This window comes from Podarcis raffonei, chromosome 16, assembly GCF_027172205.1.
Source record: "Podarcis raffonei isolate rPodRaf1 chromosome 16, rPodRaf1.pri, whole genome shotgun sequence".
Taxonomy (NCBI): Eukaryota; Metazoa; Chordata; class Lepidosauria; order Squamata; family Lacertidae; genus Podarcis; species Podarcis raffonei.
The window spans coordinates 23,191,901-23,217,971 of record NC_070617.1 but is presented as its reverse complement, the minus strand read 5'-3'; the positions used below and the strand labels follow the sequence as shown (position 1 = coordinate 23,217,971).

Here is a 26,071-nt window from a genome sequence, read left to right as displayed (position 1 = left end):
GCCTCAGAGACGTCAGTATCAGGAGAGCTGGATTTACAATGCTCTTAGATTCCGGAGGGACTCTGGGAAGAATACAGTGGATGGATCAGTGTCATAGGATGGAGGTTTTCCAACTAGGTTCAGGGGGCTTTTGAGACTCCTTGTAAGCTTAAATTGGATTTCTCAAAACAGTAATGTTAGGTGAGATTCCTTGTAAAGACAGATGTCTCACAAAGACATTGAAAGTCAACCTTCCTGCGTAAAGTGTGTCTGTGGGAGGGAAATGACTGCCTTGCTGTTGTGGGGGAAAACAGGATCTCCCTTGTTTCCCCGAACACTTGCAGAGTATGCAATTCCATGCATTTGGGGACCCATTTTTGCCATGTCTTTGTATGTTGGTTGTGCCCCTGTTGCGGCCCACCTTGTTGTTGTTGTTTAGTCGTTTAGTCGTGTCCGACTCTTCGTGACCCCATTGACCAGAGCACGCCAGGCACTCCTGTCTTCCACTGCCTCCCGCAGCTTGGTCAAACTCATGCTGGTAGCTTCGAGAACACTGTCCAACCATCTCGTCCTCTGTCACCCCCTTCTCCTTGTGCCCTCCATCTTTCCCAACATCAGGGTCTTTTCCAGGGAGTCTTCTCTTCTCATGAGGTGGCCAAAGTATTGGAGCCTCAGCTTCATGATCTGTCCTTCCAGTGAGCACTCAGGGCTGATTTCCTTCAGAATGGAGAGGCCCACCTTAGATCAGTCCAAACCCACCAGTGGCCGATCAATGTTCTCGGGCATAATCCCAATTCACATGGAGCAACAATGATGTCCAGAAAGCTTCTAGAGCATGTGTGGGGGACGCTGGACCCTTCCGAGGTTGCTAAACTACAGCTTCCATCAGCCCCAGCAAGCATAGCCAATGACAAGGATGATGGGAGTTGTAGTTCAGCAATCTCTGGAAGGCCACACCTCTAGACTATGCCCCACAGTTCTCAGCTGTGTGTCAGAGTTCCATAACTGCTAGATTTCTTTACAGCTCGCCCATGTGATAAACCTTTGGGCTACATTGGTAGCCTTTTCTGGGAGGTACCTTCAGGCCCTAGACTGACTGCTGATCCAAGCTGCCACTGGAGCCCCCTGTGCAGGAACAAGCATAAGAGGACTTCTTGCTCCAAATGAGCCTTGCTAGACCAAGCAGGTCTTCCTGATCTGCAGAGTTTTCCTGTATCTGCAGTTGCTCCTTGGTCCTGCATCTCGCTTTCTCATTTGGTCCAGACTTCTGACTTCTATTGAAGCGGAATATCGGAAAATTCATGAAAGACAAAAGGAAGAACATCTTCTCACTGCACAAGCTATGGAATTGTCTACCACAAGAGGGAGCAACGGCCACCTACTTGGGTGGATTTAAAAGAGGATAAAACAAATTCATGGAGGGGAAGGTTATCAATGGCTACCAGCTGCAATGACTACCTTCAACCTACTCTGTTGGAGCCAGAATGCCCCTGAGTCCCAGCTGCTGGGAATCACAAATGGGGAGAGACCTTCTGTGCTCTGGTTCTGCTTTTCAGCTATCCATAGTTTCCTGGTTTGGGTGTAATGGGAAACAGTGGTTTGACAAGACCCAGAAGTGTTCTGTTACAACACATAAGAGAAGGGATGAGTAGTTTAGGCATAACACTATTTCCTGGTGTTTGTGTGAACTGGATGTTGGAATAATTGTGTCTTGGGCCTGATCCAGCAGGGTTCTTAAGGGATGCAACAACCACCATGGGGAAGGCTGATTTGGGACACAGGAAAGTTCCTTATGCTGAGTCCATCTAACTCAGCATTGCCTTTCAACACCAGTTGCTAGGAATTGCAACTGGGGAGAGAGTGGTCCAGCACCTGAGCTTCCCTTTGGGACATCTGTGAGAACAAGATACTGGGCTGGATGGACCTTTGGCCTGATCCGGTCAGACTTTTATCACATTCTTATGGATGGCTTTAATAGGAGATTAGACAAACTCATAGAGGATAAAGCTATTGATGGCTACTAGCCAGGCTTGTTATGTCCAGCCTCTACGGCTGGAGGTAGGAGGGCTCTGAATACCAGTTACTGGGGATTGTAGGTGGGGAAAGTGTTCATATAACATTCTTATGTTCCTGGGATCAGCAGTTGTGCTCAAGCTTCCCTTTCATCTCTTTGCTTCAAAGGCTGTGGCATCAAGTTGTGCACAACCCCCAAGTGATCTCTCTTTTGCGCCAGAGTTTGGCGAGCCAACTGAAGACACACTATACTTCCAGAATGTCTTTGATAATGCCCTTTGGGCCACAGGCACCTCAGAAGCCTGGACACAGCATCAAAGAGAATACCGCTTTGAGGAGTACAGGAAGGTCTGATGAAAAGACAGGGAGGTAGGAAATGATCTTGTTTATCATAAGAACACATAGAAGTATAGTGGACCCTCCAGATACGAACTTAATTCGTTCCGGGGGTCCATTCGCACCCCGAAAATTACGTAAATAGAGGCGCATTTCTGTGCATGCGTGCGGCACGATTGAGCGCTTCTACGCATGCATGCGTGGCGAAACCCGGAAGTATACACTTCTGGGTTTGCTGTGGCCATAACCTGAAGATTCCGTATCCAGAGGGATATGTAAGTAGAGGTATGACTGTAGTGAGTATTTGCCCAGGTGGGCTGAGATGGAGAGAAGGGGGCTCGCTCCCCAGGCTCAAATCAAGGTGCATGGACAGATGCCATGCTGGCTGGGGAAGGTCTATAGCTTTCCTGAAGGCTACAGTTGTCATATGAGGCTGTGCTCCAAATCTCTCAACCCTGAGAGGCAAGGCTGCTGCCAGATGCAGTAGAGAAGAGAGGGGAAGTATTTTCAGCCCAAGGACAACCTCTTGGGGGCCACATGCAAGTGGTCTGCAGAGCTGGAAGCAAAAGTAGCCAGAGCAATGGGATGGCAATTTGACTTTTGTACAGTAGGCTCGTTTAAAGCAACCCTGGATAGCTCAGCTGGTTAGAGCGTGGTGCTGATAATGCCAAGGCTGCAGGTTCGATCCCCATATGGGACAGTTGCATATTCATTCCTGCTTTGCAGGCAGTTGGACTAGATGATCCTCAGGATCTTTTCCAACTCTACAATTCTATGCAATTCCAGGGAAGCAAGTGGTATTGTCAGAGTTCAAGGGCACATTCCAGCCAGGCAAAAACATTCCCCAAAATGTGTGAAGTAGGGTCAGTGATGGGTGTGGCCTAGGAAGAGGGGTGTGGCCTGCAGAGAGGGTGTGGCCTAGGAAGAATCCTGAGGGCAAGGCAGAGAAGGCCACAATATACTCAGTCAGTGCACTGGTCTATCCAGCTCTCTGCACTTACTGGCAGTGACCCTCTGTGATTTCAGGCAGGGAGTCTCTCCCTGTCCTGCCAGGAGATGTCAGGGGTTCCACCCAGGACCTTCTACATTCCAAGCAGATGCTCCTCCAACAGAGCTATAGACCTTCCCCAGCCAGCATGGCATCTGTGCATGCATGCACATTTCTGGTACTGGTTCCATAATTTTGGGGGTCCATGGAAATGGCACCTTCAATGGACACTCCCAACCTGCAAGGGGGTGAGACATGCAAGCTGAGAATTCACTCAGGCTTCATCAGATCATATTGGATACTCTGTGGCAACTGGAAGGAGTGGCACTGCCAGGGCTGGGGTGGACCCTCTTTGGGGCAAATGCCCAACCTAGACACCTTCCAGAGCTAGTCCTAGGATGCACACAGTGTTCTGGGGGCAAATGCAACTGCTAGTTGTGTCCGGGGTTCAGGCCACTATGCAGAGAACTACAAAGTTTTGGTTAATAATCACAGGCTGCCCGTTTGTTTCTGGGCCCAGTTCCAAGTACCTACAAAGCAGGGACAAGGAAGTGTTTTCCTACACAAGGTTCTCTGAGCGAGTCCCACAGACTCGGACACTGACGCAGGCTGTGGTGCACATCTCAGAGGCTGGCAACGCTCCAGCCCCCACATTGATCTCCTCATTAATTCCACCATTGTCCTGTCTCCCCGCCTGGTTTCACAGTCTGCTCAGTGCCACCTGCCTCCCCTGCGCCAGCAGACTCTTGAACAGGACTGAAGGTGCCCCGTGGACGATGCATGTCCTTGTATAACGGCACCTTTGCTTGCTTGCTTTTAGCTCATTTATCCAGCTTCACAAAGGGCTGTTGCCATGGAGGGCAGGGAAGGGGGAGCCTCTTCCTCTCAAGGGTATTGCAAGCCTCGTCCCTGAACTTGGAAGGGCCATAGCTGAGTGGCAGGGCGTTTTCGCCGCATGCAGAAGATCCCCAGTCCAATCCCCTGCATCTCCAGGTAGAACCAGAAATTTCCCTTGCCTGAAACCCTGGATAATATTGTCAGCGCTGACAATACTGAGCTAGATGGGTGCGACTCAGTATAGTAAAGGGATGTAGCTCAATGGAAGAACATCTGCTTTGCATGCAGATTCAATCCTTGGCGTCTCCAGGTAGGGCTTAGGAGAGACCTCTGCCTGTATCCCTGCACAGACTCTGCCAGCCATTCATTGTTGACAAGACAAAGTTGGATGGACCAACGTTCTGATGTAATATAATGAAGAACCATAGCTCAGTGGTTCAACATCTGCCTTGCCTGCTGAAGGTACCAGATTCAATCATTGACTTCTCCAGGTAAGGATGGGAATGTCTCCCTGTCTGGAATCCAGGAGAGCCTCTGCCTGTCAGTTTAGGCAATAATCAGCTAGATGAATGAACAAGTCCAGCTTCCTCTTCCAAACTTTTCAGCTGACGTTCAAAAAGCCCCTAGTCTGTCCTTGAAGAGACAAGATAGAAGGACAATGCATAAGGCCTGCCCTCTGTCCATCTTGATGGCATCAAGTGGCCTGTTTTGCCTGCATTGGTGGTCAGCTGGTTGTCGTTGCTGATCAGTTGATCAGCAGTGCCTGGAAACCCCTATTGGCCCAGCTGAATCTTTACCTGCCCCACACCTGACATCATATATGACGGCACATGTAGGGAAGGCCATTTGGCCAAAATTGCTACAAAGGGCAAATGAGGAAGTCTGATGAGTGTTCTCCCACCCTTGATCTATGGCCCTCCAGCAGATGTGGGGATCCTTTGGCCCTCAGGATGCTTCTGAATTATGTGAGATCATAAGAAGAGCCTACTGGATCAGGTCCATCAAGTCCAGCATCCTGTTATCAAAGTTGCCAGTTTCCAAAGGGAAACTCTCAAGCAGGATCTGGGCACAAGAACCCTCTCCTCTCCTGTGGCTTCCAACAACAGGTCCTCAGAAGCATTCCTGCCTCTGACCATAGAGGAGGAGCATGGCCACTCTGGCTGGCAGCCCTCCATAGCTCTCTTCTACACGAATTTGTCCAATCCTCTTTTAAAGCCATCCAAGTTGCTGGCCATCAATGCTTCCTGCAGAAGTGAGTTCCATAGCTTAACCGGCTATCATCCGTGCTTGCTGGGGCTGATGGGAGTTGTAGTCCACCCAGCAGCATCTGGAGGGCTTATGGTTCCCCGTCACCTGCTTTACAGGATCTTCTCATTCTCCTTGCAAACCCGCCCCGCTCCCAGTACCTGCTTTTCAACTCTGCAGCCAAGTCTCCCTCCCCCCACCCCCTGCCCTGGGGGCTCCCAATCCTTGCAACCAGCGCCCCCCCCCTCGTGTGCTCACCCACCCAGCCAAGTGAAATTAATTTCACCGTGCAGGTCCCATGAAACGCTTGCCTGTGTAAAACACTTGCCTAAATGCCGAACGGTATTATGTGCCTCCGGATTCGCTCCGTCTATTAATTTCACAACCCTAATTTACCAAACCACCAATCAAATATTCTTTGGCAATATTTGTACTTTATCACCCATGATGTTTAATTGCTCGTAGCTTCCCCTCTTTCCAGGACTTTTCGAGGTGGTTCTCTGTTTAATATTCAAACCAGGCAGTGAAATGAGACACATTAATCGAACCGTGCGGTTATGAAAACCTTCTTTTCCTTCTCCTTCTCCTTCTCCTTTTCCCTTTCCTTTTCCTTTCTCTCTCTCTCTCTCTCCCCCTCTCTCGCCTTGGCTGGAAACGGAGGCTGTATCTTGCTTCCTGCAGAATGTGGGCAGGACCGCCCTACAACCTTGTTGGCTTCGGGAATAATGGCTTGGAAATGGATCCTTCTCTCTCTCTCTTTGGCTAATTTCCCTTTTGTCACAGACAAGATGCCAGCACACAGAGAACGACAGATGTTAAGCCTTTGTCATAGTTAGCTTGGGCTTGTCAAAGTCAGGACGGGGAACGGAGCCGAATGGAAAGGAAGTTTTCCAAACTGCGCTATAAATATAGTCAAAACCACATCTTTAAAAGCAATTAGGCGAAAGGCATCTTTGCGGATTAATTGCATGGTTTTCGGTGGATTAACCGGTTGATTAAATCTGCATGCAAATAGGACAACGGCCCAGGAGAATGACGAAAAGGGCTCTTTCTTTGTTTTTAGATCAGAGAGGGAGAATCTCAGGCCAGGAGTCCGCATGCAGCCACAACCCCCCCCCCAGCCTTTCTATCTGCCCCTTGGGACTCCCCCCATGCCACACCCCTCACTCGTCCTCCTTCACACCTCTGGTGGTTTTGCTTGGCTGCGATGTCCCCTTGAACTCTGATAAAGCCTCCGTATAGCTTGGGTGGAGGAAAGAGCAGGGTATGTGTGAGAGAGTGTAGGAACTCCCCTACCATACAAAAGTTGCTCCGCCCACTTTTGCCTCTAGCCCCACCCACCATCGGCACGTGGCGCTTAGAAGGTCACCTGGAAGGGAATGAGGGCCCCTGGCTGAGAGAATTCTCTCACCACTGTTTTAGATTATGTAGGTATGTGTCCCAGCAGGCAAGCCTCAGAAGAGGTATTCCTTCCCGGGTGTGAGGTGTTAAGGGTAATGGTTTAATTGACACAGAAATGAAGAATGGCTTGAGGTAGGGTTAGCACAAGTCCAGAATTTCCTGGGCATATCCAGAATACTGTGTCTGGGCATAAATCAGTAAGAATGCCTGTGAAAATCCTGATTGTGTGGCAGCCCATGTCAGCAGTGTCATTTTATTTTATTTTTGCCATTTTTCCATAAAAATAACCCAAAAGCTTAATATATATATATATATATATATATATATATAGCCCCTCCCGTCTTATGCTGGTCTACGACCATAATAAAGATTTGTTGTTGTTGGGTAGTTAAAAAAAGGTCAACAACTTAGCTGCCAGCCCCCCAAAAAAGAAAAGAAAAAGCTCAACAAATTTTCTGTCCGTATTTTCACTGTTTGAAATATGGCAACCCTAGCTAAAGGTAGGGTTTAACATGGGGTTCCACCATGAGGCTATACTGAAACCAAGGAGAACACTTTGCATTCTTGGTAAGTTAATGATTAATTAACTGATGGTTCTCTCTGGTAGCTAACATTTGAGTGTTGTAACCTTAGATCATGTGAGAGGTATTGGGTTGCAAATGTCCATTTTGAAGGGAGTTGCCTTTGAGTCAATTTCATTGTTCCGCAAGGGACAATGACAATAAAGATATCGTATATGTCTTTGTCTCTCAAACTCAATGGAGTGAAGATGTAAAATGAAGCTCTCCTGAAGGGAGAGTAAACAGCCTTGTGGCTGAAATTGTTTGGCTGTTTTGGCTGTGGAGAAAGAAACATTTGCTTTTAGGTCTCTTTGGATTATTTCATATTTTCTAAGATGCTGAGCCTGTACTGGACAGCACAAGACATTGTATGCATCTTTTGGACATAACATTTGATGTATTCTGTTTCATTTTAATGAGTTCTGCCAGTAAAAGTTTAAATAATATTTTTATGGGTCTGGGCAAAGATTTATTCCAAAAGGAGTCAGTTCTTATGCTTCCAGTTGCTTCAAACTGCAACAATATTAATATCTGCAACAAGAGATGCAGAGGAAAGTCTTATCTAAGATTTGTAGGTAGTTATATTAATGAGCGCTATTCATCAGCCAAAAGGCTTTTCATCCAATAAGCCAGCCTTTGGCAATGTGGTGCCCTCTGGATGTTTTGGACTACAACTCCTATCAGCCCCAGAAAGCACAGCTTTGCTGATGGTCTGGCTAAGAATAAGGCAACTTCCTACATTATTATGGAAATCAGCCCTTTATTCTGAATACTGAGTATTAGAACCTTACTTTATTTTAAGGGAAGGACCAAAGCTCAGTGGTAGAGCTATCTCTCCACTTGCTTCAAACCACCCAAAAGTGTTTAGGCAGCTCTGTTATTTACTTATTAGTAAAAAGAGGAGGGCAATCGCTCATTGGCAGAGCATCTGCCTTGCAAGCAGCAGGTCCCAGATTCAGTACCTGGCATCTCCAGGTTGGGCTACCTGAACCCCTGGACGGCAGCTGCCAGCCAGCACTGAGATAAGTGGACAAGGCACCTTCCTATGTTTTGCTGTTTCAATAGCTGGCTCCTTCCTTTTTTGCACAGAGTGCTCCAAAAAGGCCAGAAGCAGTATTCATGAATTCTCCATTTGCCCATTTCACCTCTTCTGAGCTAAAGGGTTTCACACGGAGCCCTCAGCCGCCTAGAAAACATCCTCGCTGCAGCAGCTGCTGAACAACAGTCATAACTTACCAACCAAGAATTCATTTCCGAGAGCAGAGGAAATTGGGACACACACACACCCCACTGTGACACTTCGGTTTCAGGTTTAATGTTCCTATTTAGTTCAAATGCCCAATTTCTACACTGATTTATACTTCTTCTTTCCATTTATCTTTGCTCTGTTCGAAACATTTCAAAAGGTCTTTCTTCAGCAATAGAAGTGGTGGAATAGCAGGAAGGGTGTTATGTAATTCAAGCCCTGGGACACAAGAGAATCACCTCCTTCCTTGACCCCCTTCATCACTTTATGCAGGATTTCTTAAATACTCTGTGAGCATCTCTTATTTGCATGTGAACCACTGAAATGAAATAGTGGTGAGTGGTGCACATTGAAATTGATAGGGTGGGAAGCAGGGAGCTGGACAGCAGGTGGCGCCACAGCCCATGACACGCAAAGCCAACTAATTCTAGTTTTGCCCTCATCCTCCTCTGCTGCAACACTAAGACTAAGGAGGAGGGAGGTGACAGGCAGGGCCACCCCCGAGCAAGTTGTAAGAAAGAAGGCTGGCAGGTAAAGGCTAACTGGGAGCAGACTAAAGTTGATGGGTCACTGCCTCTTTCACCCTAACAGACCAGCCTCTGCTGTTGAAATGGACTTCCACTGAGCGATGATATTTTAAAATTTAACGTGAAATGTTAACTTGGAATATGGAATGCCCTAAGGCTACTTGAGGGACGCGGGTGGCGCTGTGGGTTAAACCACAGAGCCTAGGACTTGCCGATCAGAATGGTGGCGGTTTGAATCCCCATGACAGGGTGAGCTCCCGTGCTCGGTCCCTGCTCTTGCCAACCTAGCAGTTCGAAAGCACATCAAAGTGCAAGTAGATAAATAGGTACCGCTCCGGCGGGAAGGTAAACGGCGTTTCCATGCTCTGCTCTGGTTCGCCAGAAGTGGCTTAGTCATGCTGGCCACATGACCCGGAAGCTGTATGCCGGCTCCCTCGACCAATAAAGTGAGATGAGCACCGCAACCCCAGAGTCGGTCACGACTGGACCTAATGGTCAGGGGTCCCTTTACCTTTACTTTTTAAGGCTACTTGAGGGTTTTGCCAAGAGATCTTGTTGGCTACTAAGAGAACAAGATGCTGGATTTTATTATTATTATTAATACCCCACCCATCTGGCTTACCTGGACCATTGGCCTGATCCAGCAGGGCTTTTCTGATGCACTTAAGCAGACATATGTAGGATAGGTCAGTCGGTAGAACATGAGACTCATAATCGCAGGGTAAGTGGTTTGGGCCCCACATTGGGCAAACGATTCCTGCATTGCAGAGGGTTTGACTTAGATTACTCTCATGGTCCCTTCCAACTCTATGGTTCTGTGAGTGTATGACTGTGGTGTTCAACATGCGGGCACCTCTTGAGTGTTTACGGAGATATCATGCAGGCCGTCACGCAAGCTGACAGCTATCAACCACTGCCAAGCAGCTAATAGGGCGGTATGTCCACTGTCAGATTCTATCAAGGACTTGACGCAATTACCTACCAACCCGCAAATGGTCCAGTGCAAGATCTCATTACATAGAGCTATCAAATGCAGTCAAGTCCCAAGCACCACAGGATGTCAATTCGAGTCACCAAAGATCAGAAAAATAGTTCAGTGTTCTAAAAGAATAACCAGCATCAAAACTGGCTTGCAGCTGTCCAGGTCTGAAAAAGTTAACTCAAGGACCTTGCGGTGTAGGTTGGTTGGTGTTAAAAGGGGGGAAGGGACACCCCAGGAGCCAGGTACAATTTTTCTTGTCGACATTTATGTTTATGGGAACAGTAATTGAGAGGAGTTATAGTGGATCTGTGTGCAGTGGGCATGCCATAGTGCTCTATTGCCCACGTGCCCAGGGTCTTAAGAAGCTGGCACAAGCTGCCATCACACAGGGAAAGATTCTTTAAATACAGCCCTTAAAGTATTTCAAGCAGCCTTGCCCACTCTACCGCCTGTTCCTTGTCTGTGTTTTATTTACTGTAGACTGAAAGTGTGTGTGTGTGTGTGTGTGTGTGTGTGTGTGTGTGTGTGTGTGTGTGTGTGTAGTTTCTGGGCATTGCTAGACAGGGAAAATTAAACTGCTGGTACCCTAATGTCATACACACACACCCTATGGTGCGACTGCATTTGGAATACTGTACTTTTTCTGGTTGTCTCACCTCAAAATAGATATTGTAGAGTGATGAAAGGTTCAAAAAAAGGGAAACCAAAATGATGGAGAGGGTGGAGAGACTCCCCTATGAGGAGAGATTGCAGCATTTGGGAGTTTAGAGAAAAGGAGAGTTAGAGGCGATATGATGGAAATGTATAAAATGATGCACAGCATGGCAGAAGTGGACAGAGAAATGTTTTCCTCCCTCTCTCATAACACCAGAGCTGGCAGACATGCAGTGAAGCCTGAATGATGAAAGAGTCTGGCCACATAAAAGAAAGGGCTTCTTCACACAGAGTTAAACTATAGAGTTGTCGCCCCCTGTCCCCCCCAGGAAGCAGTGATGGCCACCAACTTGGATGGCTTTTTGAGAGAATTGGACAAATTCATGGAGGAGAGGGCTGTCGGTGGCTACTAGTCATGACGGCTGCGTTCTGCCTCCACAGTCGGATACAGTTACTATGCTTCTAAAGAGCAGTTGCTAGAAACCGCAGGAGGGGAGAGGGCTCTTGTGTTCGAATCCTGCTTACGGTTTTTCCACGGGCATCTGGTTGGCCACTGTGAGAACAGGATACTGGACTAGATGGGTCATTGGCCTGATCCAGAGAGGCTCTTCTTATGGGTATTTTTTAGCTCAGAATATGGACACCTGTGTGTGTTCTGGGCGCAGCCCAACCACAGACTGTGGGCCTTGACAAATGCCTAACAATGCCATCTCCCTCATAGTCAGCTACAGTGGTACCTTGGGTTACAAACGCTTCAGGTTACAGACTCCGCTAAAACGGAAGCAGTACCTCGGGTTAAGAACTTTACCTCAGGATGAGAACAGAAATCGCACGCCAGTGGCACAGCAGCAACAAGAGGCCGCATTAGCTAAAGTGGTACCTCAGGTTAAGAACAGTTTCAGGTTAAGAAGGGACCTCCGGAACGAATTAAGTTCTTAACCTGAGGTACCACTGTATTTGTTTGAAGGAGCTGCCCCAGGTCCTTTCTCCCCTCCATTCTCCCCTCCTCCCAGCTCCGGAACATATGCCCATGCTGCCCAGGGCAGATGCGCTCCCGAGGGGGGCATGGCATCGATGGTGCCCTCCCAGGCATGGGATAGCCGCTCGGATGCACGGAGCAGCGTGTGTGCCCTGCAGCCGGGGGCGGAGCGAGCCGCTCACAGGGCGGAGCAAGCCTCCCATGATGGACATTCGCCTCGCCGCCCACCCATGACTCCCAAGCCTCCCCCAAGCTGTCAAAACAAAGGGGGAAGGGGGGAAGGCCACTGGCAAAGTGGCACAGCTCCTCCCCTTACCCCGATGGCCCGGGGTAAGCTGGAGAGTCGCTGGCGGGAGGTGCGCTGGATGTCACCCCCCTCAGTGAGGGCACCTGGGATGATCCGCCCCTCCACCCCTTCCTACGCCCCTGCCTTCTCCCACTGTATTGTCCCTCTGATGCAGGATGTGGAAACAGCTTCCCCATTGACAAAGGAAGCCCACGCCCCGCATCCTTTCGAGCTACACACCTGACAAGTAAAATACCCAAGTCTACTATATGTTTTGGTGAGGTGTACACTGGTGTGCAAGCGACGCAGATGGCGCTGTGGGTTAACCACAAAGCCTAGGACTTGCTGATCAGAAGGTTGGCAGTTTGAATCCCCGCGACGGGGTGAGCTCCCATTGCTCAGTCCCTGCTCCTGTGAACCTAGCAGTTTGAAGGCACATCAAAGTGCAAGTAGATAAATAGGTACCACCCTGGCAGGAAGGTAAACGGCGTTTCCGTGCGCTGCTCTGGTTCGCCAGAAGCGGCTTAGTCATGCTGGCCACATGACCCGGAAGCTGTACGCCAGCTCCCTTAGCCAGTCAAGTGAGATGAGCGCCACAACCCCAGAGTTGGCCATGACTGGACCTAATGGTCAGGGGTCCCTTTACCTTTACCTTTACACTGGTGCGCATGCAGAGTGCTGCTATTCTCAAGCAGGTTTCAGTCACCTGCAAGCAAATTCAGGCCACTCGGTCAAAGTGGATTCAGAGCTCTTGCACAACAAACCCACTTCCCCAAAATATCAGACCATTTTTTGAGACAAAGCAGCTGGGAAGTGAAGGATGAGAACGTAAGTGGTAACTCCAAACATATGTAGTGGACAAGTGTCAATGTATTTGTGTTCTGGGATCAGGTTTTCCATGAAACTGATAAAATTGCTCATCAATATGTCAGGAAGACTCCAGAGCTTGCTCTGCTAAATTTATTTACAGATGATAATATGGACTTGAGAGATAAACCACGATAGGATACTTATTAGAAGCTACTCATATGACGATTGCACCTTTTTGGAAAGACCATTAAGGTGCTAATTTAACAGCATGGTATGAAAGGTTTCAGCAGATAAAATCACATGTAAACTAAGAATAGCTAGAGGAAATAAACACAGAGATTGGTTTGTGAGAGACCAGTGGAATTTTATCGCTTATTGCTTATACAAATACTTCAGACAGCAAACAGAAAGTCCCTAGGGTGTACTCCAGAATATGGATCTGTTAAATGTTTGTTCTCACTTTTTATTAATTTAAATACGCTATCTCTGCATTTATATGAACTTCTTTGTGGGTGTCTGTGCATAGAAGCTTATTGGTGTTTCTGCTTCTGATTTTGTTCAGCTTGTTACGGGGTAGATTTCATAACGCCCTTTCGTCTTTTGTTAAATTGTTGATGCTTGTTATGTAACTTAAGAAAAGCATCTTAGTAAAGATGCTTAAAGAATTATGAAAGAATATTACGATTATAAGAAGTTAGTAAGGTCTAGATTTTAGCTTTTTAAATTTTAAGGTTTATTCTATTATAGAAAGATAAGACTAAAACAACTTGGGGTAATGTAATCGAAAGGATTTGCTGGGATAATTTATAACTAGGATACAAAGGAAGGGAGGAGGAGGAGGTCTAAGAAAGAAGGTAATGACAGTTAAGGATCTGAAAATAATGAATTTGTTTTTAAATGTCTTCTTTTTTTGTCTTTTTTGTCTTTTTTTAGGGGTTTGGGATTGTTGTATTATTGTCATTTTTGTGTCTCTTTTTATTTTGAATTTTTTCTTTTTTCTTCTTTTTTACACAGTGGGAAGGGGTTTGTTCTTTTATTATTATTTTCTTTAATGGTTTGCTTTTTTCATTCTGTAATATTTTGAAAATCTTAATAAATATCTTATTAAAATGAAAAAAGAAAATAAATAAAAGACAGACACACAGAGACAGAAATTAGTTGTTTTCAACTGTTTTTAATATTGTGTAATATTGCATGTTAATATTAATGTTTGTGTCCATTGTTGTAACCCACCCTGGGAACTGAGGGTGATGAGTAGATTAATAATAATAATAATAATAATAATAATAATAATAATAATAATAATAATGCTGCCCTGCTGGATCAGGGCAGCAGCCCATCTAGTCCAGCATCACGTTCTTACAACAGCCAGGCAGATGCCTGTGCAAAACTCTCAAATGAGACCGGAGCACAACAGCCCTCGCCTCTCCTGTGACTTCCAGCAACTAATATTCAGAAGTATCCCTGCCTCTGACTGTAGAGCAGGAGTAGGCAACCTAAGGCCCATGGGCCACAAGCAGCCCAAGGGGGTCGTTTAACCAGCCCCCGAGCCACCCCCGAACTAAGTCATTCACTCAGCAAGTCCCCATGCGCTGCATTAAACCAGCGCAGCGTGGCGCGGGGACTCGCTTCCGCGGTGCCAGAAATCACTTCTGCGCATGCTCAGACACCAGAAATTGCATCTGCATGGACACAGACGCTGGAAATTGCATCTACGCAGACACTGGAAATCGCATCTGTGCATGCTTAGATGCTGGAAATCGCATCTGTGCATGCTCAGACACTGGAAATGACATCTGTGCATGCTCAGACGCCGGAAATTGCATCTGCGCATGCTCAGACACTGGAAATCGCATCTGCACATGCTCAGGCGCTGGAAATCACATCTGCGCATGCTCAGACAATGGAAATGACGTCTGTGCATGCTCAGACGCCGGAAATTGCATCTTCGCAGATACAGACACTGGAAATCGCGGCCGCACATGCTGCGGGATGACGACGACTGAGGAGGAGGCGGAGCTGGAGCCGCAGCATTAAGCTGCTAAACACGCCCCCCGGAGACACCTGGTTGGCTGCCTCCGGTGGGCGTGGGCACCAGCCAGGTGAGGAGGGGCGGGGCTAAGGCCCCCAGCCAGGGGCGGAGCTCGGGCTCCCGCCCACAACCACTCCCCTCTCTTCCAGGGAGGAGAGTCTTTTTGTCTGTTTGGAAGAGGGGGGGTTCTGCGCCTCACTGGGTTTTCTCCTGTGAAACATGTGTGTTTGTGTGTGTGTGTGTGTCCCCATGACAGTTTTTGATTTCCAAATGTGCCCTCAAGGCCACAAAGAGTTAGGAGCCCATAAATCCACACATAAATAATAAATTGCCACCTTGCCTGGATGGGGGTTTCTTGTGTGTAATTAAATGGTAGCTTAAGCAAGGAGGGACTGGCTTTGTTTCTGACATCTAACTTGATCTCCTTGCCAATTTCCTGGAATGAATCTGAAAGCAAGGTGTTTTACTGCCCATAAATTTCAAGTGAGGTTTACGAGATGCTGAGGAAGACAAGGGAGGGATGGCTGTTACCCTTTCACCCTGTTCATCTCCCACCAGAGATATCTGGCTGGCTGGTGGCTGCTGGAAGCAGCACACAGGAGCACATGCTGATGCAGTTCTAGTAAGGACACAAAACAAGTGAAGATCACGCCACCCTTTGCATGGAATCAGGTTGTTGCTGTTGTTTAGTCATTCAGTCGTGTCCGACTCTTCGTGACCCCATGGACCAGAGCACGCCAGGCACTCCTGTCTTCCACTGCCTCCCGCAGTTTGGTCAGACTCATGTTTGTGGCTTCGAGAACACTGTCCAACCATCTTGTCCTCTGCCATCCCCTTCTCCTTGTGCCCTCCATCTTTCCCAACATCAGGGTCTTTTCCAGGGAGTCTTCTCTTCTCGTGAGGTGGCCAAAGTATTGGAGCCTCAGCTTTAGGGTCTGTCCTTCCAGTGAGGACTCAGGGCTGGTTTCCTTAAGAATGGATAGGTTTGATCTTCTTGCAGTCCATGGGACAGGTAGCTGTTCTAAAATGTTATAAGCATTCAAGATCCAACTTGCTTCCATCATGGGGGTTCAGAGCAAATCAAAATAAGGTTGAATAACACCATAGCCATTTAGGGGTTTTAGTTTAGAGAGGTGGCATCATAGAAGTTTATAAAATTATGTGTAGCATGGAGAAAGTAGATAGAGAAAAGGTTTTATCCCTCTTTCATAACACTAGAACTCAGGGACATCCAGTGAAGCTGAAGATTGGAAGATTCCAGACCAAGACCTCTAAAAGGAGTTGTGTCAGGAGCAGCCGTGTTCTCATGCCCTGCATGTTCTGAGAACAGTATGTTGAACTAGATGAGCCACTGGCCAGATCCAACAAGCTCCTCTTATATTCTTATATTCTCTGGTAGGGATGGGTGTGAGATTCAATTCCATTACAGTGGTACCTCAGGTTACATACGCTTCAGGTTACACAAGCTTCAGGTTACAGACTCCGCTAACCCAGAAATAGTGCTTCAGGTTAACAACTATGCTTCAGGATAAGAACAGAAATCGGGCTCCGGTGGTGCGGCAGCAGCAGGAGGCCCCATTAGCTAAAGTGGTGCTTCAGGTTAAGAATAGTTTCAGGTTAAGAACGGACCTCCGGAATGAATTAAGTACTTAACCCGAGGTACCACTGTAGTATCAAAAGGCAAACCACCTGATTCTCACTTTCCAAAACAGTACTGGACCTTTGAAATTTGCACTTTGCCAAATGTTGAAAGGTAGTATTGTTTTCAACCAAGTAATGTGTACAAAACTGCATATTCTGGGGCAAAGTGTACATAAAAATGTATGCATTTGTAAAAAAAAAAAACCCTACAACCATACAAATATGCATTCTGCTTTGCAAAACCGTGTACACTAGGAAAAATTGCTTACAAATACACCTGTCGAGAGAAATTCGCACTAAAATTATGGTGAATTTTCATGGGGACTTGTTTCTGAAAAATTTACAGCCTAATGTGGAAATGAGGAGAACTAAACTTAAAAATGGGGGGGGGACAAGAAACCAAAATTGACAAATATGCCTATCCGCAAGGCCTGGTCACAAACCCTAGTAGCCTAAATAACAACCTCTTCCCTCTCCCTGCAGAGATTCGTGAGGCATTCAAAGTTTTTGACCGGGACGGCAACGGTTTCATCTCCAAGCAGGAACTGGGCACAGCAATGAGGTCCCTTGGCTACATGCCCAATGAGGTGGAACTGGAAGTCATCATCCAGAGACTAGACATGGATGGTAAGACTTTTTGGAGGGGGGTGGGAAAAGTTTTGGATGTTCCCCCTCCCCCTCTTGTTGCTCTTCTCTTTTGAATCAAACTCCCTGTTTCTTCTGTGTGCTCTCCTCCCTGACTAGCCTTCCCCCAATCTGGTATCCTCCAGGTGTTGTGGACCAGCCAGCATAGACTCCCACTCCTGGAGGGGAAAAAATGGCATTTGGGAGGAATGATCTGTCCCTGAAGGCATAAAAGGTTTCAGTCAAGTCCCAGGCACTCTAGGAGCAAGTAGCTCACTTAGAGCTCTCCGTGGTGCTGAAACTACTGGCCAGCCTTGTGCTCATTTGTCAAATCCCTGTGCCTTCTCCCTGGTGCTATTAGGCAAGGATGTGGGGAATAGAGAGGTGACATGTTTGGGGGAGGGTGCTCAATCTTGATTCCTTCTTATCCCACCTTCACCCCACACCTTTCCCCCTTCTGTTTCTAGCTTGCTTAGCCAGGCTGCCTTCCCTCCCGCACTGAACTTCATGAGCGTCCCTGGCTGGTGTGCCTCTAATGTGACCATTGCCAGAGCTATTACAGATTTGATGTCCCCCAGCTAAAGGGAATATTTGTCTTTCAGAAAAGAGTCTCATCCCAGAGTTGTAAAAAAAGGTTGACAGCTCCATAAAATTCAAGCTGCGAATTTGCCGGCACTCAGAATTGCTCTTATCTCTGGGCTGCTTTCCATGGAAGGGATTGATATTAAAGGTGGCAAAACTGACCCTACTTGACTGGCTCCAGAGAGTAAGCCAACTGGACTCGGGTCCCTGGCCCACAGATTCAGGAAGGGCCCATTCATAGGGACAAGGGGCACCCATGGAGTAGCTGAATTCTATCCCTTCTTTTGCTTGTCTACCTTATGTGATGGCCCCCATTAGCTACTGTTTTAGAAGGCTGCAAAAGAGGCACGATTTTCCCTCTTGCACCACCTGAAGCTGCTGGGAGTTGTAGTGCAAAATAACTAGAGGGCTCCAGCTTGGGGAAGACTGCTTAATTAGGGGAAAGGCCATAGCTGAATGGTAGAGCTTCTTTTTTACATGCACAAGATCTCAGGTTCAATCCCTGGCATCTTCAGGTAGGGCCAGGCATATCCTCAGTCTGAAACCCTGGAGAGTTGCCACTAATCAGTGTAGACAATACTGACCTAGATGGACTAATGGTGTGACTCAGTTTAAGGCAGCTTGCTGCATTCCTAATTGTAGCTCTGTGGTAGAGCATCTAGTTTACATGCAGAAGGTCCCAGGTTCAATCCCCAGCAGTTCAAGGTAGTGCTGGGAAAGTCTCTTGGCTGACAACCTGGGGAGCCACTGATGGTCAGTGTAGATAATTCTGAGCTGGATAGACAAGTGGTCTGACTCAGTATAAGTTAGCTTCCTTTGGCACAGCACATGCATTGCATGCAAGTGGTCTCCCGTTCGATCCCTAACATCTCAGGGTAGGGCAAGGAAACCCTGGAGAGCTGCTGTCAGTCAGCACAGATGATACTGGAGCACATGGACCAGTGGTCCGACTCAATGTAAGGCAGCTTCCTATATTACTAACTTTAGCTCAGTCAGTAGAGCATCTGCCTTGCATGCCAAAGGTTCTGGATTCAATTCCTGGCATTTCCAGGTGAAGCTGGGAGAGAGCAGTGCCTGAAATCTTGGAAAGATGCTGCCAGTCAGTGTGGATGATATTGAGCTACGTGGACCAAGGTCTAACTCAGCATAATACAGCTTTCTATCTCCATCTTTTAGTAGCAGTCAATTATAGTTGCATGCAAAGGAAAGCCATGGTGGCAAAGTGGATTTGAGGAGCAGGTGTCTGCACAGGGGTATTATCCAGCTCAGTAGTGATGCCTTGGCTGGCAACTCCTGTGTGCCAAGGGGGCTTGCCCAGGAAATTGGTTCTCTCACACACACACACTGGCTGCCGGTTTGGCCCAGCAGCTGGGGAATGACAAGTATCTTTCTGAGCAGCCCAGTGGTGACTATAGGTAATACATAGTTTCTGGATAACCCAGCCCACCTTGGCTCTGCACTGGCAAAAAGCACATCAGCTTGAATAGGGACATTATTTTCAAATATGTTTGGGGGAAATAGTCTGAGACCTCAGAAAGCCACTGCCAGTGGGAATAGGCAGTGGTGGACTAAGTGAACAAGTAAGCTGACGTGGTCTAAAGGAGTTTCAAAAATCACCCCCGATGTCTGAATTGATCCTAAGTTCACAGCCTGAAAACAGCTTTAGTTGGAAGGCCGTTGCTCAGCAGCAGAGTATCTGCTTTGCATATGCAGAAGGTCTCACAGGTTCAATCCTTCAATACGGTCATACCTCATGTTACATCCACTTCATGTTACGTTCTTTCAGGATACGTCCCGTGGCGACCCGGAAGTACCGGAAAGGGTTACTTCCGGGTTTTGCCCCTCGCGCTTGCGCAGAAACGCAAAATGATGTCACGCACATGCACAGAAGCAGCGAATCGCAACCCACGTGTGCGCAGACGCGCCGCAGCGGCTTGCATTCTTTTCATGGTAAATGGGCCTCCAAAACGGATCCTGTTCGCAACCAGAGGCACCATTTGTACACACCTTTTGGTGACAGGCAAAAACATTCCTCTTTAACCAGGCCTTTGGCTGATTGACAGCCAATGCCCTTTTAAAATGTGCTGAGGGCAGGGGTTATAGGGTTGTTCTTGTTTTTATTTTGTGTTTTGTGTTTTTATTTTGTGATTTTATGTTGTCAACTGCCCTGAGACTGGTGAGCATAGGGCAGAATACATGTTAAACAAACAAACTATCCATGACATCTCCAGGTAGGACTGTGAAAGACTCCTCCTGCCTGAAACCCTGGAGAACCACTCTGTCAGGGACTGGACTGAACAGGAAGAATGGAAATTGAGCCCTCGGTCTGATCGGCTCCTCTCAGAAGAGGAGGAGGAGTGGGAAATTTTGACCCCCATGTCTGCAGCAGTTTCGGGAGGAGAAGGAGACATGGATGATGCACAGCAGAATGAGGAAATGTCTAGTTACGAGATAGTGGAGGAAGAGGGAGAAGTGAGAGAGTAGACAGCAGAGACCTCCCTGGAGAGTATGGGAGACCCTCCTAGTCCAAGGGCTCACTGGTCCCTCCACAATCAGGAACAGAGAAGGTGGAGGGATTTGACTCCTGTGACTTCCCATAGGTTTCCAGGATGTTGTGGGAGACAGAAGAGGAGGGACTCAGAGTAGCCAACGTCTCCTATGCATGGAGACGTAGATCCTTTGTCTTGCAACCAGATGACTGAATCAAAAGCCGTAAAATACAAACAGTTTGTTCTTCTTGCCTCTGAGGCTACCGGGGGAGAAGAGGATACTGTCAGGAGCTTGTCCTACTCTCGAGTAGGACCCTGGCAGAGACACATGCCCGACTGGAATGTTCTCTCCCTCCTGGTCTTTCGTTCGGGAGCTTCAAAAGCTTTCTTCTGCCCAAACATCACAGCGATCGATGCCAACAGACATCGGCACACTTAGGGATCCGCAGAGTCTTCGCAGCTTGTGTAACAGACCTCAGCAAGTAGGCATTTTGGCTAAACTACCTTACGTACATATAAACACACATGGAGCACTGCAACATGGCTCCCTCTCACTCTGTCTCATCAGACAGCAAAGAGAAAAAGAACAAAGGATAATAGTCCCACTTCACGGAACACAGCAACACAAACATCCTGTCTCCATCACTTCCCACTCTGTGGAGTCAAAACATACACCGTCATGTGATAGACAAAAATCCCATGACTGCAATAATGGAGCAGGAATTCTAACAGATACTCCACACTTGAAACACTGCCAGTCAATGTAGACAATGAACCAATGAACCAACCAATCGATGAACCAATTGTCTGACTCAATACAGTGAAGGGACGTAGCATCTCCTTTGCATGCCAAAAGTCCTAGGTTCAATCCTTGGCATCTCTGAGTATGGCTGTTCTTCACTAAGATGAGATGGGTCCTAGGGCAAGGGTGGTATTTCAGTGGTAGAACATCTGCTTTTCATGCAGAAGGTCCTAGTTTCAATCTGTGACATCTCCAGGAAGTTCTGGGAAAGACTCCATCCTGAACCCCTGGAAAGTAGCTGCCAGTCGGTGTAGACAATACTGAACTGGATGGACCGATACTCCGACTCAGTATAAGGCAGCTTCCGGTGTTCCTGCACTGATCAGCTGGAGAATAATATACCTTCATTTTCTGCTGCTGCCTCTGGGCGGCCTTTGTTGCAGTGACAGATTAACAGAGCTGTCCGTGTAATGGAGATAATTAACTCTGGCATTCCCCAATAATTATCCAGAGGCCATGCCAGCTCATCTGATCTACTCACCAGATCACCAGGGTAGATAGAAGATCCCCAGAGGGATGGTGTTTTCAGCCCAACTCTATTTCCTAGGTTATTGACTTCCTTGCTGGATTTTAATCTGTGAGCTGGTTACCTAATGGGCTTTTTAACCTTTGTGCCTGTTTCTTCGGGGGCAGCAGGGAATGGGGGGGGGGGTCCAATCAGATGGAATGGCTGTTTGTCAAGGCAGCTGGGATGCAAGATCAAAGGCAGTGAAAGGCAGTGTGTGAAGTGATACACACAGAGGCAGAGCATCTAGCTAGCATATATATTTGTCTCCTAACACATGCACTAATGGGAACTGAATTGGTGGTGACTGACCAGGGATGAGATATATAGGGGTCGTGGCAAATAGCTTGATGAAAATGTTGGCCCAGCCTGCCTATCAGCTGTGGTGGGGAAAGGTGAATTCAATGCTAGGGGTCATTAGGAAAGGGATGTAGAATTATTATTATTATTAAAACCTGCCAGAATCATAATGCAGTTGTATAAATCTATCCTGTGACCACACCTGGAAGATAGGTCAAAAAGGATACTGCAGAGTTGGGGGGGGGAGCAGAGTTCAGGAAAAGGGCAATCAAAATGATCAAGGTACTAGAGCAAGCCCAGACTTTCCCTGACCCATAAAAATGGACCCTGTGTTTATGTCTTTGAATAGTTAGTTAGTTAGTTAGTTAGTTAGTTACAGTGGTACCTCGGATTAAGTACTTAATTCATTCCGGAGGTCCGTTCTTAACCTGAAACTGTTCTTAATCTGAAGCACCACTTTAGCCAATGGGGCCTCCTGCTGCTGCCGCGCCGCCAGAGCACGATTTCTGTTCTCATCCTGAAGCAAAGTTCTTAACCTGAAGCACTATTTCTGGGTTAGCGGAGTCTGTAACCTGAAGCATATGTAACCTGAGGTACCACTGTAGTTAGTTTAAATAATTAAAGCAACCTTACAGGAGAAGCTATGTGACTAACACAACATATCATTTGGACCTCAAAAAACATTCTGTGTGAAAGCAAAGCTAAAAAGCAAACATATCCCTTCTCAAACTATTTAGAGACAAACAAAAGCAAGAAATAACTTACCATATAAATATAAATGTAAGACTACCGTCACATAGGTGGTTGGCGAGCAATGCAAGCAGGGGAGGTAACCCCTAGTAAGAACACATACTTCTAACACTAGTATGCCCATTTGGTTGTTTTCTATGAAGCATTGCTAAGAGCAATTATTGCCTTCCACAAAGAAGTTGCCTGCCTGTGAATTGTTTTTACTGATTTTAGTATTGTATTTTTATATGGTTTTAACCTGCCATGGGGACGTGATGCTGCCTCGTTTTCACTTGTGCTGGTGTCTGTCATTTCTAGGCGATGGACAAGTGGACTTTGAGGAGTTTGTGACGTTGCTTGGCCCCAAACTTTCCACATCCGGCATCCCGGAAAAATTCCATGGCACTGACTTTGACACTGTGTTTTGGAAGGTAAGGAAACACCGATTCCCGCCCCCCGCCCCTGAAACCTGATGGTTTGGCCCTCTTTCTTGATTTTACTGCAGATATATGTACTGAAGATGCGTATTTTCCCGTTTTTCATGGTGACTGGAACTGCTGGTTCACACCAGGAGGTAGGCATCACCATTTTCCTTAATTATGTCATGCTCCTTCATGCTTCCCAGCTCAATTTCCATCTCGCAGAGGAAGGGAATGGGGATTGTTCAGGGTGTTTCTACATTTTATGGCAGCCCCCCCTCAGCCTGGTGCCATCTATGTGTTTTGGACTACAACTCCCATCAGCCCCAGCCTGCATGGCCTTCCACTCATTGAGGTAGGGATGGAATCTGGGAGAAGTGATGGTGAAGTCATAACAGGTTTCAGTCATCATTGGAGCAAGCAGCTCACTTAGAGCTCTCCATGGTGCTGAAACTACTGACCTGCATTGTGCCCTGTGGAAGGACATTAGCCTATCAGGGATGGTGGACCTGTGGTCCACCAGATGTTGATGGACTACAGCTCCCATCATGCCTGACCATTGGCCATGCTGGCTGAGCCTGATGGGAGCTGTAGTCCAACAACATCTGGATGGCCCCCCACCTCCCTATCCCTAGCCTATATGAAATCCTAGAACAGCCTTCCCAACCTGGTACCCATAGATGTTTCAGACTACAACTCACATCAGCCCCAGCCAGCATGACCATGTTCTTATCTACCCTACCATCATACAGCAGTGCTGGTTTGGGGCTGATGGGAATTGTAATCCAAACCCTTTGGTTTTGTAGTCCAAAACCAAGTTGAAGGAGGCTGCTGCTGGGTTTAGCACCCTGTCTTTAAAACAACGTCCATAGGATCACTTTTAGCAAATCAATATATCAAAACACTCTATTCCCTCCACCGTTTTCAAGTAGCCTCATTTGTGCAAATATGCCACACAGCCAGTCTGTGATTGCCTTGCCACCTTCCTTTTAAAAGATCCCTGGGTCTAGAATTACAAACACCAGTCATTGACTAAGGAGCTTCTCTCTTTTATCTTAAGATTCATAGCATTGAGCCTGTTCATGCAAAGCCCTAACAATGGCTCGGTAGTTTCTTCACGTGAACCACATTCCTCTTGGCCAGGGACGTAACACCATTTCAAGCCAGTGGGATTGATATTTATTTATTTAAAAATATTTACATGCCGCTGTATCAGAAAAATCCATATCAAAGCAGTTTCCAGCAATAAAACCATACAATAAAAACCATAACAAAGGTTAAAACAGACGTCAATTAACCACTTTGGAAAGATGTACTCTTAATTACCTGCATAGGGTTGGCACAATAGTAAGGTTTTCAGCATAGAATATGCCTGCTGAATATCTATTGGCAATGAGTTCCACAAGACTGGCCCAGTAACATTAAAGGCTCAGTTTCTTGTTGCTGTCAAATGAGTCTCAGCAAGTCAGGGAATGGCCAACGATGCTCCTGCAGATGATCTCAGATACTGATCTGGGGCATAAGGGTTCAGGCGATCCCTGTGGTACCCTAGAGCTAAGTTGTTCAGGGCTTTGTAAATTAACCTTGAACCTGGCTTGGTAGTAGATGGGCAGACAATGCAGCTGTTTTAGCAATAGTGTCTCATCTCCTTGACCAGAAGCTCCTGTCAGCCGTCTGGCCACTGCATTCTGCAGACCCGCACAGAGTGCATTACAGCAATCCAGCCTCGATGTTACCAATGCATGGACTACAATGGTCCGGCTATCCCTGTCCAGGAATGGCTATAGTTGATGAAGCCGGTAAAACGGTCCCCCAACCTCCCCTGCCCAGAGCTGCTTTGAGAGATGGATAGCGCCACCCACCTGTCAGTCATCTGACATCACAATGCCATCAGGTAGCATATTTTCCTTTGCCCATGTGGTTTGAAATGGAACCAGAAGTCATTGCTTGGATACAACCCAAATTTCCATCATATCCAATCATTGGTCATGCTGGCAAGGGCTGATGGGAATTGTAGTCCAACAGCATCTGGAGGGCACCACATTGGCTAACCCTGGTGTACGTGTGTGTATATGTGTGTATGCTTCCTGGCTCAACCAAAGCTCCATGCAATAGATTCAGGAGCTGTGACCATCCTGTGACGACTGTTCCTACCTCCACAGTGTGACATGCAGAAGCTGACGGTTGACGAGCTGAAGCGGCTGCTGTACGACACTTTCTGCGAGCACCTCTCCATGAAGGACATCGAGAACATCATCATGACGGAGGAGGAAAGCCACATGGGGAATGCAGAGGAGTGTCCTGTTGATGTGGAGAGTAAGCAAACCTTTGTCAGCACTTGGAACACTGGGTGCCATGGGATTTCAGTTTGGGAGCCATGGGAATTATGGGAGCCATGAGAGTTGGACATCAGCTCCGTACGTACCCTTCTACCAGCTGGCCATAAAAGGGAACTACATGCCCTTGAATCCCATAGGCAGGAGCATCTAGGTAGAAGCCTTCCAGCCAAGGTATCAGGTGATGGGGAAGGAGCCAATCACCTCTGGCTTCTCCCTGTAGGTAGGATAGGGGTTCTTTAAACTGAACTAAAAGTGCTCTGGGACGCGGGTGGCGCTGTGGGTTTAACCACAGAGCCTAGGACTTGCCGATCAGAAGGTCGGCGGTTCGAATCCCCATGACAGGGTGAGCTCCCATTGCTCGTTCCCGGCTCCTGCCAACCTAGCAGTTCGAAAGCACGTCAAAGTGCAAGTAGATAAATAGGTACCGCTCTGGCGGGAAGGTAAACGGTGTTTCCATGCGCTGCTCTGGTTTGCCAGAAGCAGCTTAGTCATGCTCCCTCGGCCAATAAAGCGAGATGAGGGCCGCAATCCCATAATCGGCCACAACTGGACCTAATGGTCAGGGGTCCCTTTACCTTTACCTTTAAAAGTACTCTGGGAAGCCACATGGTTGTCCCTCAGTACCTCTCTCCATCCACCTAATTCTGATCCAGGGCTCAGAGGGATGGGGAACCTTTGGCACTAGAGAAGTTGTTGGACTCCAATTCCCATCATCCCTACCTAGCTTAGCCAACAGTCAGGGATGGTGGGAGCTGTAGTCCAGCAA

General features: G+C 47.4%; 1 protein-coding gene across 2 annotated transcripts in view; it reads left to right on the top strand.

Annotated features, from left to right (window-relative positions):
- The window catches only part of CABP7 (calcium binding protein 7), a 60,459-nt gene that overhangs the window by 29,786 nt on the left and 4,602 nt on the right, over window positions 1-26,071 (top strand). The window contains exons 2-5 of one of the 2 annotated variants that reach the window (XM_053368290.1): window positions 17,000-17,143; window positions 22,866-22,978; window positions 23,053-23,121; window positions 25,129-25,282. In XM_053368290.1, coding sequence (XP_053224265.1) covers window positions 17,000-17,143; window positions 22,866-22,978; window positions 23,053-23,121; window positions 25,129-25,282 — 480 coding nt within the window. The remainder of the gene's footprint in view (window positions 1-16,999; window positions 17,144-22,865; window positions 22,979-23,052; window positions 23,122-25,128; window positions 25,283-26,071) is intronic. The other variant, XM_053368291.1, reaches the window with a different exon arrangement.